This window comes from Poecile atricapillus, chromosome W (assembly GCF_030490865.1).
Source record: "Poecile atricapillus isolate bPoeAtr1 chromosome W, bPoeAtr1.hap1, whole genome shotgun sequence".
Lineage (NCBI taxonomy): Eukaryota > Metazoa > Chordata > Aves > Passeriformes > Paridae > Poecile > Poecile atricapillus.
In genome coordinates, this window is record NC_081288.1 from 48,459,358 (window position 1) to 48,476,427 (window position 17,070).

At 35.3% G+C, this 17,070-nt stretch overlaps 1 protein-coding gene across 1 annotated transcript in view; it reads right to left on the minus strand.

Annotated features, from left to right (window-relative positions):
- The window catches only part of LOC131592285 (contactin-1-like), a 150,023-nt gene that overhangs the window by 45,394 nt on the left and 87,559 nt on the right, over positions 1-17,070 (minus strand). The window contains exons 5-13 of the mRNA XM_058863696.1: positions 16,209-16,304; positions 14,941-15,147; positions 13,591-13,687; positions 13,254-13,435; positions 11,947-12,071; positions 9,794-9,911; positions 8,450-8,600; positions 7,849-7,976; positions 4,997-5,172 (exon numbers count right to left, since the gene is read on the minus strand). Of these exons, the coding sequence (XP_058719679.1) occupies positions 4,997-5,172; positions 7,849-7,976; positions 8,450-8,600; positions 9,794-9,911; positions 11,947-12,071; positions 13,254-13,435; positions 13,591-13,687; positions 14,941-15,147; positions 16,209-16,304 (1,280 nt within the window). The remainder of the gene's footprint in view (positions 1-4,996; positions 5,173-7,848; positions 7,977-8,449; positions 8,601-9,793; positions 9,912-11,946; positions 12,072-13,253; positions 13,436-13,590; positions 13,688-14,940; positions 15,148-16,208; positions 16,305-17,070) is intronic.

Genomic DNA, 17,070 nt, shown 5'->3' on the forward strand with positions numbered 1-17,070 from the left:
GAGCTAGACTAAGCACTCCACAAGGAAGATTACCAAGGAAAGTAATGAAGAAAAATGGAAATTAAAATCATTGTATATTTTCTGCTCCAGGTAACAGTTGAATCATAGAATAGTTTGGGTTGGAATACAGATTTAAAAAATAAAACTAAGTGTCTCCATGGAAATCTTTTGAAGCAGGAGCATGCAGTAGAACAACTTTGTCTATCCAAGTGCAGCCAATGAACTGCAATTTAAAATAATGTACAAAAAGCAGGCAGCTATAAATCTCTACTCCTCTAATCTGATTTTTATAGTTCAACTTGTTCTTTGCTGTCTACAAAACAATCAGTTTTGGAGAAGAAACAAACAAAGTGTTTTGGCAAACACTGTCTCCAATCTAGAATTCATCTCACCTCTTTCAGAAATCTGCAGTGTGAATTTTGGTATCTGGACTAACCACCTTTAACAATTAAACAAAGAAACAGGCTATTCCATGTGTTCCCCACTTAAATGAAAAGTACCTGTCTGGTCGTGTATGCCCAGAATATTATAAATGTCATCCTGGAAGACTGTAAAGCTTTCTGTACTTCAAAGAGAGATAAAGTAAGAGGAATATTTGCATAAGGAAAAAGCAAGCTTTTCAGTATTCAGAGAAGTCTACACTACTGCAGGTTAACCACAAGATAGCTGCAGGGATACAGAGTTGGTTATGCACAGACACCTTGGATTCAGAAGCTACTTCAAAGCTGAATAGAGCCTGAGCTATGGGTCCTGCAAATTCTACGATGAATGTATTTGTCTGCCTTTGTGCCATGTCCCTGGAGAGAACACTGCAAACTCAGAATTCACACTTCAGAGTCAGTGTGGATTCAGCAGGTCTTAATTCCTGCTCTGTAGCAGTCATGACACTGAGGTCTGTCAGCATCAGCTTGAGAAATGCCCCTTTCTATGAGAAAAGGTGAGGAGGTTACAAGTCAGTTGTCTCTATGACAAAATTCATCACCTGGCTTTACTCAATCTTTCCATCACCACTCATTCTTTCTTTGAATACTTAAAGAAGAAAGTTATTTGCAGGCTTATCAACTTCCTGAACACTTGCACAGCAATTCAATTTAACTTATTAAAGATAAAATGGTGATATAAGTATCAGGGTTTCAGATTCACTGATATCGCTAAAGACAACTAATACATAATGTAGCAAACAGAAATACTGCTGGTATGGAAAGCATTTTAAAAGGTAGTTGTGTCATTATGTCACTAAGACAACCACAACCTAAATTTGAACTCTTCCTAAGTCTATGTACAAGTTTCTGACTTATACCAGTTAAATTATGGAGTTCCTGTTCTTGACTATCTGTACAAATGGACTAGTGGAACCCATAAGTATTAAAAATATACTTTTTTTTGTAATGAACTTAAAGGAATGTTCTTACTTGGATACTGTATGTATTTTTTAATATAAATATCTTAAAAGTAATCTTTTCAATCTTTAAAAATATATGACAAAAAGCAGAGCTATAAATAATGAACAAAAACCATTTGAGTTTTCCAGATCACTTGAAGAGCTGTATCTTTTTGGGACTTGAAAAGGTGTGCTAATGTTTAGTTCCTCAATCAAATAATCAGAGGAACAACCATACATAAAGTTAAGAGTAATCTATTTAATAGTAAGATTTTGAAGAATCCATTTGACTCTGTGGAAGCAAGCCATTTTTTTTTCTTTTTTTCCCCTTTACATACTGCTGTCACAGGAAATGAAACAGAACTGACAAATGTCCTTTTGAGAAATTAATTTTAATACTAATGTAATGCAAATTAGCTTTGCCTTAAGCAATGATTGAGATACCAAAGCTTGCATTTAAAGAAAGAAGAATTATGCAGGTGTTTATCTGAATTTAATTAGCATTTCATTATGTCTATATGACAATAATAATAGTATTATTTTGAGAACTGAAATACTGTGGCTCTATCAAGTTTCAGCAACTTGATCTGTATAGTCACATAAATTAATAGTGATATTATCAGAGGGACAGATGAGGATCCTTCATCGACAGGAAATTACAGCACAGAGCATATGCTTCATATACCTTTATTCACAGTATAATATTTATCTTCATATTCACAGTAGATTATTTTTTCCTTTTGTGTTTGTGAAGTGCTGGTGAGCACGTTTCAAGCTCGGCAATTTGGGCTGCTGCTGTCAAGGGTACATCAGCTCACTCTTTTCATCCTAGAAAGCCTGAGCAAACCTGCCACCCAGTGACTTCAGCTCAGAACTGCCAGGGAGAGGGAAACTGGCAGGAGAAAAGAGAAAATCCCTTTGCTCACCCAGGAAGGAGAAAGACCCTTAATGTAGCAATACAAACACAAATTAATAGAACAGAAATACAGAAACTGCATATTCCTCTTAATTATAGCCTACATAAACCATTGCATTGGATTAGCTGAATTTGTTAAAAATTCTGCATTTGTTATTACTTAAGCACTGAACCATCTAATACCTACAAATGCAGACTTCAAATGCAATTCTACTGTCCCCTCTGTCCCAAATAAAGACCAAGGTGCCTATAGAAGAGCAATAAAGACTATTTCCACTTGCTTTGCATTTGAAAGCCCAGAATTAAGGCTTAGGAATGTAAAACAAGATGTCTCTGCTAAAAGAATTTCTACCAGTATTGACAGATCAAATGCAAAACAAACCAAGAAATATCTTTCAGAAAGAAGGATATCCTTCTGGGGTTATACACTGACTAGTAAATTAATTGATATTTAGATCTAAACTACTTAATTTTAAAGGTCTAAAGGATTCTTCAGCTTTTGAATCCTGTGAAGTATCCATACCTATAGTTTATTGAAAAAGGAAACATTCCAGGACAAGATCCAACACCCACATGAATAGAAACACCTCTTTTCCCCCCTCTGCAGACCATAGAAAGCTTGTAGACACCGAGGTAGTCTAGAAAAGTTAGGGTAATTTGGTTTTGAAATGAAGCACTTTAATAAAGGGTCTAAAATAAAGGGTCTAAAATATTGTGGAGATAATCAGAATTTTGAGATCAAGGAGTCCAGGACCACTGGGTATGTGGAAGATGAAACAGGTAGCTGGAAACTAAATAGTATCAATGTTCTAAGAGAATTACACATTTTCTGAAGACCTTATTAGGTCCCATATTTGTCAACTTGAAAAGCTTTGCTAGAAAGTGTTCTAAAATTGGTATTATTTTCTCCTAAAAGAAAAAAAAAAAAACAAACACCAAAAAACCACAAGCCATTTATTTCTATTTTCATTATTTGGAGGAAACCCCAAAAGTATATATCAGTGATATAAAATTTTTGTTTAACATGTTCAACACATGACCTACAGATGGAGAAAGATCAGGTTCCTTTCTCTTGCACCACAAACTCGTCTGATAAAACCATTTTTACCTTCCTTCCACAACAAAATAAGGTTCATCAACACTTTCAGTCTGTTTTTCTGTTATATGGAACAAATTTCTTTGTGTGACATCTGTCAGGTAGCTAAAAGCAATCAACTAAATAAAATCTGACACAGACTGATTTTATTTGCTCTTTTACAAGGAGTAAGTTTACGGGGGCTTTACTCTTTAAGCTCTTCTTTTGTCTGATATTCAGACTCATTCCAGCCTTTAAGGACAAACTAACGCAATTAGGAGGCAATTCAAGCTTTTCCAAAGTATTCCTATGCATTAATTACCAGAGTAGAATAAAGACCTGTCAAAAGTGTGACTTAATAGCCGCCTGCCAGAAATGTTTTGAAAGATGCCAGTGTATGTAGAATAACTGCATATTTATTAATTCCCGAGGCAATACAAAAGACACTGCAGACTACTTACTACCCTGCTACTGAGTGTGGACATAGACTTCCAGCAGATTTATTGCATAAACAAGTGTATGTCTTTGGGTTTTAATGTTTATCAGCTGGTCTTAGCATACTTCTACTGGCTTGTTGGACATGTTCTCTCACTGAAAGAGCAGCGTGGCTTCTTAACTATGTCTTACAACTCAGCAAATGAGGGGTTAAGGCAACTCTTGACTCCTCAAAGGGGTGTTTTGTTCTAAATCAGACTAAAAATAGTTACACTTTACACATCTTTTCACATGGAGATAAACAGATACTAAAATTAAAAAAAGGAATCTCTTGGTCCATGGAAAATAAGATAGTATTACCAGCCTATGAGGCACTGGTACATCATTTTGAACACAAAGCTAAATCTAAACGTGGTCCCTGGTGCTACCAGACACTACATCTACCATCAACAACCTTTTCTTTCCATAGCCACAGTTTCTCTTGGGGAGCACAAAAAACCCCCAGGTATCTAAATGTATAATTGTATAACTTAAATCCAGAATAACAGAATAAATATTTACACAAGCAGGCAACCACTTGGAGGTTGCTGAATATTAGGCAAATCAGCATGTGATTAGACATAACAAGAAAGGATTTCTAATAGAGATATTAATTTTAAATAAATCTGATAGAAGACTCTAAAAACATAACCATACATGCAAATAAAAAGGAACTATGATTGTTCTACGTGCCAAAATGAGTGTCTTTGTATTAACTTGTTTAGCCTTCACATAAACTGTTCTTCCTCAGTGTTTACAGACTGTATGACTCCTACCCACCATCTGGCCCAGTTTTGTGCCAAATTCCAGAAATGTTGATGAGAAAAACATGGTTTAGTAAAAATGAAGGCATATGCAAACTTTTTTTGAGGTAATTTGCACCCTGTTTACAATCAGGCTATCTACTTACCAGCTATTTTCACTAATAATCAGAGTGGGATTTCTCTGTGGTACCAAAACACTTACATCAATTTAGATATCTGATTTCAGGCAGATGCCTGCAAGTGTCTATTTATCTGTAAGGTGTCTGAATTGTAATTCTATTTTATGTTCTTGGCCTATTGGACTCAAACCAACACAGAAATGGCAGCTATTCATGACAAAGAAAAATAGGTTTTTATGTATTAAATAAGGATCTATAGTATCTTACCATAACATTCCGTTCATAATGTTCGTGTTCTTTCTCAAAGTCTATTACAAAGCCATTTAGAGACCAAATAAATGTCAGGTCTAACGTGGGATCATGGGATGCAATGCATTGCATGGTAGCATTCTCTCCAACGGTGACATCAACGTTCAATGGAGCTAAAGTAATCCTTGTAGCTTCTGTGAAGTTAAAAGACAAACATGGCCAAGTCCAATAAATAAATGTTTATTCAAATATAAGCTCAGCTCCATAACTGTTTGATCATACATAAAACCACTCCCTCAAAGTCTAGTTTACATGTTATTCATACAACTACATTTCAAAGGACCAAACTGAAGACAACAAAGAAAACATTTTACACCTAAAATACCTGACTTCTTTTTAGCTGTTTAAATCTCTGAGTTAAATTACAACTATTTTTATTCATTAACTATGTCTCAAGTAGAAAGAAGACACATGATGAATCTTACGTGACTTGTGTTGTGTTTCTTGTTTCAATTACAATATTTCCAATGTCTTAAAACCTGTCTCTTTAATGAATGAAAAGTTATACGTGGTTAGGCCAAGTCACATTTTCATTGGAGCATTGCAGGTATTGTGATCTTAATTTATCTACTGAGAAGCAATATAATAGATGCATAACAAATTGTGTAATATAGCTACATGTAAAAAAGAAGAGAAAACAATACAAAAAAAGAAATAAATATGTACATTTCTCAGCAATGTCTCATTATTACAGGAACGAAAAAGAAAGCAGACATCTCATGACACTTGCTCAAGCTCACATACATGAAACTCATATAGCAAATTAGCAACTATTCTGGAAGGAACTCACTGGATCAATGAGACTTTTCCTCTTTCTTACAATTATTATCATAAAACAAAAAGCCACAGAATATCTTCCTTATGCCATGACATGTAATATCTGTCTCACCAATATGACAGTGGTAGTAAGGTATCAAAAGTTGGAAGACAATAGCCGTAAGAATTATTGCCACTAGTTAAAACCTAGGCTTGAGCTTCCTCCAAGGAGCACACTCCATTCCATCTTACACAGAAAAAGAAAATATCCTCAGCAAACCCAGTACTTTATCAATCTGTCTCAGAAAGAAATCTTTCACCAGATCCTACTCTAGTAATCTAAAACCTGCTTAGTACCGAGACTATGAGGATGGCACAACTACTGCTGCCTGCTGTACAGGGCATCTCACAGTGCACTGGAGCAACCTGTTAACACCTGGTCTCCAGGGCTTACACATGGACATGTGCTCAGGATACTATCTCCATCCCAGTGTGGTGGAATGCGTGCTCCACCAGTACCAGCATCACTCTAAAAAGCTGCTGAAAGACTGGGCCAGGGAATGAACAGCACCTGGGAAAAACCATCAGAGTTTGCAGCACCTGTCAGATGCAGATTTAACTTTTTAATTTCCTATGTGTGCAATGTCTGGTAAGTTTTATGTGCCACCCAATGTGCTAGGGAATGCCAGTTTCAAAGCATTCTTCACCAACCCTCATCATTGCCCACAATATGAAAACAATTTTGAAATAAGTCAAGTGACCTTTATGTTTCTGCTGTGATGTCTTATACTCTCGGTGTTCATTTTTAGAGGAAGCAGAGCAGAAGTTTTCAAAATTTAAAATTTCTTTATACTAGTTTATAAGTACACATTGGTTTTTGTTTCACTGCACAAATTTAGTATGGAAATATTCTTTCTGATTTTAGAAGATATAACAATTAAGGGACTGGATATATTTATTTACATAAACTTTCAAAAGAATTAAACACCTGAGGGTAATATTAAGATATATGAAGCAGCAGAAGATAAAAAATAACTGCAAACATCAAAATACAGTTTTACATTTCATTTGGTACAATAAATTTGGAATGTATCAGCCAGAAAATTGCTTTCATATGATGCTACAGACTAATTCTTACATTAGCACATCAGCATTGAGCTGTCACACCCAGTATGATTCTGGAACAGAGATTAAAAACCTATTTGACAAATGTCTCTTCCACTATCAGTGGTACTTGATAGACGTAGGTGTTACAGAATGCTGTCCATTATTTAGTTATTTGACATCAGATTTAAAATACATACCTAAGTGTATCAATACTCAATCAGTAAATAAAAACGCTAATAAAGGAAGATAATTTAGAAGTGCAATAATATGGATATATGCCTTATCACATGAATTTCATACCTTTCTTTAACAGCAATGCTGTCTCAAACATACCACCACCACCACACCAAAACCACCACCAAAACAAACAAACAAACAAACAAACCAAACCAAACTAAACCAAACCAAACCAAACCAAACGAAAACCCCTACAAAACAAAACAAAACAAAACAAAACAAAACAAAACAAAACAAAACAAAACAAAACAAAACAAAACAAAACAAAACAAAACAAAACAAAACAAAACAAAACAAAACAAAACAAAACAAAACAAAACAAAACAAAACAAAACAAAACAAAACAAAAAACCACTAAGAAAGATCAGCATATTACTGTGAGTCATGGCCCCAGAATTACACCTTAGCATGAGTGCTAAGCTACCAAATAGAGTGAACATATTAAAATATGTTGATTTAATGTATCTTGTTTAGCAATCTGTTATGGAAAAATCAGCCCTGAAAACTGAGATACAGTGTTAGAACTGATGCAAACATACCCAGTTTCAACTGAGAAATATGCTTTAAAAGCATCAATTCATTGTTAATGAGCAATTAAATTAGAAAGACATAGAACAGCTTGAAAAAGTAGTGCAGTTCTGGAACAAAAATTAGTCATTTTGAATTAAGGGATTCTACCCATAACAAACTAATGCAATTCTGAGGCTTACCTGTCATTTCTAGAACACCAGTACTATTGGCTTTTCCTCGGTTATTTTCTGCAAAACAAGTGTAGCGACCTTCATCCAGCTTTGTGACATTGATAATTTCCAGGCTCCCATCATCCCAGATACGTATGCTATGGAAAGTGTAAAAAATACACTAAAAGAAATTAGATTTTATATTAGAAAGCAATGCTTCCTGTAGAACTGTAGTAAGTGAAAGAACAAACCACAAACATAATTTGAAAGCTCACACCTAACTACTGGATTTATAAACATGCCTACAGTAAAAAATATTTAAAGGGACTGTGGCATGATTAGATATCTCAGATTGCTGTAACAAGAGAATGTACTTCTATTCACTTGTACTCATTCAAGTATTTTTCTTAGAGTTTTATGGTACAATTCAGTTCTTAAAACAGACTGGGTAAAGTTGCATATCCTGCTAACTCTTTGAATATCCATACTGCCAGCAACATTTTGGTATATTATTTTCATGAAGTTGTACATTTCCCTGTCCCTGAAGTCTGCAAAATGGAGTATCATCCTAGATAGATTCATAAGGTTACATTTTTAAGGCTCAAAGTATTCACTAACAGTCCATACTAACCGGCTCCCATTTACAAGCAATTCTGTTCCTTTGCTCCAGGAGAATTTTGGCTTAGGAGCAGCTTTGGGCTTGCATTCAATGATTACACGGCCTCCTTTAGCTGCTAGGATTTTCTTCTTCATAGGGTTCAGCTCAAAAGTAGGAGGTGAAGCTGAAAGCAAAAATTAACACAAATACTACTGTTAGTGGTTTTAGTGCAAAACAGAATTTGTTTGCAACATACAACAAATGAAAGAACTATTGAATTGTTTACAAATGTTCATTATTCAGACTAGTAGAAAAATATTAATGATACAGAGATGTACTGGGAAGTACAGGGTGATCTACAAGAAACACGAAAAATCATTACATAGTTCTGTGCTGTGTTACACAAGAGGTTTCTTTCTATTGATTTCTGAACTTTCATCTGAGTTTAATCTAACAAGATCAAAGTCCACTAAAAGTTCCTCCCTTTCAAAAGGCCTTTTGATCAGCCCTAATAAAATTCAGATTCCTGGAGATAAATTTCTTTAACAAGTTGCTCACTCAATCATAATTCCAAAGAATAGTTTGGTTTACTTTTCAGTGGTTTTAACCCTCTCTACAAACTAAAATTGTGCCCTTATTCTTTGTGGTTTTGTTTGGCCGGCTGGTTTTAGGTGCACTCTCAGATGTACAAGAGTACTGAGACATGACTGTCATAAGCACAACACTTATGTCTCTGAGACAGATCCTTGCTCATTAACTTGCTCTTTATTTGAAACCAAATAAAAGAAAAAAAGCTTTTAATTATTTTGCATCTTGGCATCTTTAATCATGCCAGAAAGTGTGTGCACAGCCTGAGGAAATATGGCTATTATTTCATTACAGAAGTACAGAGCAAAACTCTGACAAATATCCAACACTGGATTTTGAAAATGCACATATAAAAAGTGCTCATTTTGCGTAGACCAAGCTGGTAGTGAGTACATAGTAATGGAAGAACAGTGTAGAATGAAGCACTGTTGTGCAATGGGTTGGGATGAGCAAAAATGAAAATGCTCCTTAACCAGTTTTGTAAGCTTAAAAATGTAGGCTGCAACTCTGTGTGCTTCATGTAACTTCAGCACTATGAGTTCCTCTGAGGAGGAACAGCAGGGAACAAGTATCATAAATACAAGCGGAAAACATGCCCCACAAGCTGGTAAATTTATTCCTCAAGTTGTCAAAAACCAGCTAGATGGCTCAAATAAACCCCACCTCACCTAGACTGAGTGAGAATCCTTAGTTTCATCCTCATAAGAATCTGTTACCAAAGAGTATTTGCAAATATGTTTACTTCTGTCATACTCAACCCTGAAATAGTAAATAAAGAGTCCCACTGACCCACAATCTTCAGTTCAGCGTTTGCATAAATAATTCCATGCATGTTTTCTGCTATGCACTGGTACATGCCGGCATCGTCAAAGGTCAGACTTTGCATTCTTAGTTCACCTTTCCGGAACTAAAACACAGAATTGATAAAATAACAAGATATTAACATAAACTATATAAGCTGAAGAATCCACACCCATCCACATTCTTTCTTTTTTTTTTTTTTTTTCCCCCTTTTTAATGACATTGGGTTCACCTTCTTTTAAAGAAAGATTCATTGTCATTCAATACTTAAGTTTCTGGAAAAGGCCTAGATGAGTGTCAGTAGACAAATTTACTCTCTAGTCCCCTGTTATCATATCAGTGCAAACACTACTGATTCAGAAATAAGAAACAAGGAATTAAATTTATTTTATGCACATAAGCTTTGTTATGATATGCTTACTGGTTAGTACTTTCTGTTGTTACATCATTGTACAACAGGAAAAAGCCAAATCAAGTCCCAGTGAGATAGGAGATTTTCAGGAGATTCCTCTGGGAGATAGTACAAATTATTTTTTATTACTTTGTTTTAATAGAAAAAGAAAAAAACAGTCCATCAAAATAGCTAGTTAAGGTGGGATATTTTGTAAATTACAAACAGATGTCAATCAGTTTTTGAAAGATCATGTTAATGTATTCTGTTTTTTTATGTGAAAATCAAGCTGAAAGCTTTAACTCTTGTATGTAAGTACATTGGAGTGCATGGAGCAGTGGAAGATTAAGAGAATAGTACTTAGCTGAAAAGAGAAATTAAAAGAAACATATTTACTGACTGTTTAATGTGAAGTTGTTTTAATCACATTTTATACAAGGAATCTTTGTTGTGCACTAAATGAAATGCTTAATTACTAGTTATCTGATTTAGAAACAAATTATATTTTCAAGGCAATTAGCATATTTCTGCTATCTTCCATTTGGAAATCATCTTATCTTAGTAACACACAGCATAATCTGGTGTACTACTGGAGATTTACCCACTGCGTTCTGCAATCCAGTATGCAGACTTTGTTAGTGAAAGCCAAGTTCAGTGGGGACCAGCAAATAACTCACTTGTTAAATTATTTGTCTGCAAGAACTACCAAAGCTAGACAAAAACATTGTTTTTCCCTGGTTTAAGCCACCTCCATATATATAGGAGATGGTGATATCTCTGTTTTCCCTCCAACATCATACATTTTTCTTAAGATATACAGTCAAAAACCAAGCTGCCTCACTGTCTTTTTTTGTTTGCTTGCCAAGATAAGGGTCACCACAGCTCAGCAGATTCAGAGCTGCATTGTGCCCTTGTACTCTCTTCTTTTTTAGTGGCTTCTCATATAGTATGAGCAATAGACTTTGAATACACTGTTGAAATGCCTGAATAGGTTTTTCTCAGAGAAGTTGGGAATGTCTCATCCCAGGAATTGTTCAAGGACAGGCTGGAAGGAGTTCTGAGCAACCAGGGCTGGTGAAAGGTACCCCTGCCCATGGCTAGGGGGTTGGAACTAAACAATTTTTAAGGCATCTTCCAACACAAACCATTCTGTGATTTCATGGTTCTAGAACGGAAAATCTACTTTATTTAAACCAAATATCCAATGTAATAGAATTAAATTATCAAACAGTACTTCTTTAAAAGTCTTTTAAACATCACCTAAACATTTGCAACACTCTGTGTCTAGAAATAAATGTGAGAAAATACAGGATATAGAAAGACTACTGATAATTTAAGAAATTATCCTTATTGTCATATGTCTGACTATTTTGACATATTTTTAAAGAGACATTCATGTTTAATGTTGTAAAAAGGATTAATTTTAAAGTGAAGCTGGTAGACATTTTTTTATCCAGAGAGAAGAGCATTTACTTAAACAGGCCTGGAGAAAAAGGGATATCCACCTTGTAAACATGTGGTCAAAAGTTTAGTTCATAATTCAAAGCTGAATACTAAATAGCCTGAAGAAATAAGAGAATACTGAGATGCAGCTTTAAAAAATAGATTTAATGCCTCATGCAAGTCGCATCAGCAAATATTTGGACCATTGTAATTAATTTTCCTTTAACCTTTTAATAATGCATGCTTCAAAAAACTGTTTCCATGAGCAAACCACTCAAGCCTGTGTTACCTACAGCAATACACTCACCGAGGCACCATTCTTCAGCCACCTAATTGTTGGAATAGGCTTGCCTGTAGCTACACAAGGCCAGTACAGATCACTGCCTATATCCCTTTCTGTGTCATTGATATGTTCTACCCACTCAGGAGCAGCTGCAGAATAAAATACATAAGACATTGTAATTACAGCACATACATATTTAATTAGCATTATTTTATATTAATTCCACTGCTTTTTCCATGATACTTAAACAGGCATCTCAAATGATAACTCAGCTATGCACCAGCACAAAAAAGAAATAAGGTATTTTTTTGTTTTGTTTTGTCTTACAACATAGATTCAAAAAAGCTTCAAACTACTTCTTATGAGAAGAAAATATGGAATTGAAATTATAGTTCCTGAATGACAAAAGACATAAGATATTACCACTTATATTGATCTGTAGATTATTCAGTGTGGAAATTACTCAGTAGCACTGTGAAAATGATTGTTAAATGACATGAAATTGTGCAAAACTGTACGTACGGAAGGGATCTCCAAGAAATTATTCTCATGGTCCAAAGAGTATATGTATGAAATTAATATTGAAAACAGTCCAGTATATTTGCATTTGCTAAGCAAACAAACCAATTTATAAGCTTTACTTATTATAAGCAGTAATAATTTTCCCACACTGATTCTGAGTTTGATCTACTGGAGTTCTAGCACTTAACTGAGGATCCTAACTCAGAAGATCTTCTGTACAGCCAATGAAAGAGACATAAATCTTCTGAGGGTGGTTCAGATGTTATGTGTGACCTATTCATGTCATGATTTTGTGGCATAAACCTCAGACAAGAAGCCAAGTTACTTGGGATGATTTCATTATGAGCAATTGGTTACCTAATTTAACCAAATGCATAAAGGGAAGTGACGGAGGAGGAATAAAGAACTGTGCATAGCTAATAAGACAGAGAGCTAAGACAGAAAACACAAACAAAATGAGAGAACAAGAAATCCTAACAAACCTAATGGTGTCTTTTATTCCCAGACGTTCTTTCACTTCGAGTACTATAAATTAATTTAATTTACATTATACATAAGTTTGTTAACGCAGAACTGTCAAACTGTATCTACCATCTATCATAATCAGACAAATTGAGTAATCTTCCAATTAATACATAAATATCATGCCTGACATTTAATGCAAGAATTTTGATGCTGCTCTATTAACTTGAACAGCAGTGTGTGAGGATGATAGTATGAATCAACACTGACACCAACTGTGAAAACATAGATATTTTCAACATAAGTAAAGCAACACATATCATCAAGAATAAAATTGTTCTTCCTACCTTGTACATAAACTCTTGCTTGATGTTTATCTTTTCCTTTATAGTTTTCAGCTTCACACTCATAAAGTCCTTCATCTTCATACTGAATATTGAAGATTTTAAGAACTGCACCAGACATGCTTATCTCAGCAGAGGCTGGCAAAGGTTCAAGGTATTTACTCCATCTGAGTTCAGGAACCGGACTTGAAAAGGTACAGTAAAGTACAAATCAGCGTGTTCAAGAACTGGCGGTTAAATTGCAGACTACAAAAAGAGCATTTGATCATGAAACATGTATTTTCACTCCCTGAAATATGAAAGCAATTCGTGCTGTACAATAACTTTAAAACACACTTACTTTCCAAGAGCAAAACACTCCAGTGTCACATTTTGCCCCAGGAGAGCGTATGTGTCCTTGAACTTCACCTTGATATCAGCAGGATATACTTTTGCTCCTAATATAAAAAAAAAAAAAGATTCTAAGAAAAGGCATGTCAGAAAGTTACACAGCTATTAAAATTTCCACAATTCAATAAAACTTTTATTAAGATTCCAGACAAAATTCTTCTTTACACTGAATAAGCAGCCTGTCAATCCATAAAGTCTGACTAAGCACTGAACTTTTACTAGTAAGGCATAATTGTTTTACTCAGCAACTAGTTATCTTTCTCTGGATGACAAACCCTAACATTTTTTCCAGAATTTCTATTTGCATTTGAAGCATGATGATGGACTCTGTGTGTGGGTAGACAAAAACCTGTCTGTTTTCCACGGGTTTTTTACTTGATATAATATTTTGAATTATTTTGAATTTAAGCTCAATTTTATCTCAGTAAGGGTATGAAGGAGCTAGAGCAAGCACATCTGCAGTTTAATGAGTGCACAGGGATGTAAATGTAATCAAATTTCCCTACTATCAACCCCTGTAGGAACCCTCTTGCAGCTCTAGATGAAGATGGCAGTGTGAATACCAGAATATTTGGTCAAAGATCATTAATTTAAAATTACATGCATTCAATCAGTAATATGGAAAACTGTACAGATAAAAGGGTCACTGAAAAATTGATAATCAATTTATGAGAATTTAGTCACTGACAGTCTGAAGTGGCAAAGGGAATTTGGTTCCTATTTGGAAAACATGCAGTTTTCCTGAAGAAATGGTGACAAATAATCCAGTAACACAAAGCCACAGAGGTGTTTTAGGAGATTGACCGTGAGACACAAAGCTCTTAGGCCACCGTTGGATAGGAAGTTTCATCAGGGGAAAGGGATTATCCTCTTTCATGGGGGATTTTCTAGGGGGAAAAAAGTAAATCCTGAAGCTGTTCATCAACATTTACATGAAGTTTCTGCTTTACAGCCATACTCCTTTGAACCAATGCCAAGACTAGAAAAGATATTGAAGATTTTGGGATAAGATCAGGGGCTTATCACATAAAAGAGATGGGAATTCTGGGAATAAGAACTCTGTTCTCAGTGTTTTGGAAAGAAATTTGAGAATTAATCCATGGAGATTTCTTTCAGAAAGTTTGCACTGTGGATGGGAATGGTTTGTACTTTTGCATCTGAAATACCAAGTAACATTGTGCAGTAAACATTATTACTTGCCATATAATTCCCCTTACAGAAAGGAAAGTAGGTATGAACTAGGAAAATTATAATACAAACACTTGAAATGCTCTGCATAGTATTTCCAATAAATACTTACGATCAGATTGCGGAATAAGTGGAATAAATTTACTGAATACACTCTTTGTTATCGAAGGGCTGGACACAAAACATGAGTAATTGCCCTTATCTGATGCTTCCACATTTGCAATGTAGAGATTGCCATTCGTCTGTGACACAAATCGTCGTTTATCCAAAGCAATGAACACTGGGAACTCATTTAGAAGCCAGCGATAACTGAGGTCATCTGGAGGAAAATGTTTTAGTCAATATTAAAACCCAACACTATCAGCTACTTAAACCAAAGAATACTGTCTGCATATAAATCATTTGAGTCTGATTTCTAGGTTATAGATCTTTTTTTTGGAGAGGCAACTATGTGAGAGAAATTTATACATCTTTATGTGTATATTTATTTTTACATATCGATTTACATTTATATTACTGTGTCAGCAGCCAGCTCATTCCTGTCTACACTGAACACTGGGGCACTGCTGCTGTCAGGGCAGGTTACTGGGGACCTGTGCACACCTTGTCCTGGGCACAGCCATCCCACAGGAACTGGAGTGGAATGGGATGGGACGGGACGGGACGGGACGGGACGGGACGGGACGGGACGGGACGGGATGGGATGGGATGGGATGGGATGGGATGGGATGGGATGGGATGGGATGGGATGGGATGGGATGGGATGGGATGGGATGGGATGGGATGGGATGGGATGGGATGGGAGAGACAGCTGGGTCTTGACCTTATGCAACTAAGAAGCTGGGAAATTTTCACCAGTCTTGTGATTTAGACAAAACCTTAGAATATTTTAACTAGTAATATGTCTCCCTTCTACAGTTCCTTGCAATGCTTAAACTGAGCATGACAACTAAATCGTTATTCCATTTTACAAGGTAGAAGAGATGCTAACAGCCAATTTCACATCTCATGATGGAACTCCAGATGCTTGAGATTACAGGTATGATCCCTGCAGAGCTCTTCAGTAGCTAATGATGAGAAAAAGTCACTTCCAGAGAGTAAATAAGCTCATCTCTGACTCTCTGGGGGTGCTTCTGCTGTTCCATGATTTTAATAGAAGCCCATGATCATAGCAGTTGAGGTGACTTTACTAGGTGGAATGAATGGGCAACATATGGTCAACAACAAACACATTCAAAACAGAAACCTAACCTAAGTGGTGCTTCTCAAGCAGCACAAAAGTTACTGTTTGAGTAAATAGAAAGGACACTTGCAAAAATAAATATTTATTTATCTTTTGCTCTTGAGACATTGAAAATTAAGCACTTTTAGCTGAATTACCTGGGTAGTGGTAAGGAGGCTCACAAAGAAGCACTGCTCCAACACCTTCTCGCACTTTAACCTCATAACGTTCTTCAGGTGGAAAGGGATCCAGATCTAGTTTTTAAAAAAGCAAGGGGAGGAGAATAGGGATTTTAAATACAGTAACTTTTTATTATTATCATTACTTTCAGTCCGGTAGAAATTAGTATAGAAATGCATCAATACATAGCAAATAGAAACTTGTTGACCCCTAATGCCAGTTTTGCTTATTTGTCATTACCAAATGAATTTTTATTTCACATTATTTTGTCATCATAATTGTAAATGCCAGGGGAAGGAAAAAAGTGATGCAGACTTTATCCCTAAGAGTAGTTAGGTTTAAAATATTTTAATGAGTTTTAAGGCACTGGATCTATAAACTATGTACAGTATTCTCAGATGGACTAATTGACAAAGTATATGAGAGAATGTGGGTTTTGTTCCACAATTTCAGTAAACTTGACAGCAAAACAAAACTACAGCTGGTCAAAACTTTTGAACTCTTCTAAATGGTGGTTGACATTTTTTAGTCAGTTTATGCATAAGCAAAAGAAAAAAAATACACTAAAGATCAGGTATTTTTTATAATAATTTTAGCAACTATATTCAGTTCTTTACAAACAGTGATTGTAGAAAGAAATGTTTTTATAGGTGATCATTAAAAAGGAGAAAGGAAGAAATACAACAGTATATAGAAGAATGAAAGCAGGTGCTTTTTTTTACAGATATGTATCAGTTTTCAGATATCTTTTCACTATTCCTTACCTCTTTGCCCTATTTTAGTTTACATATTGAAATACTGTACATTAGGGTTCTGTTCAGCATAATTTTTCAGTACACT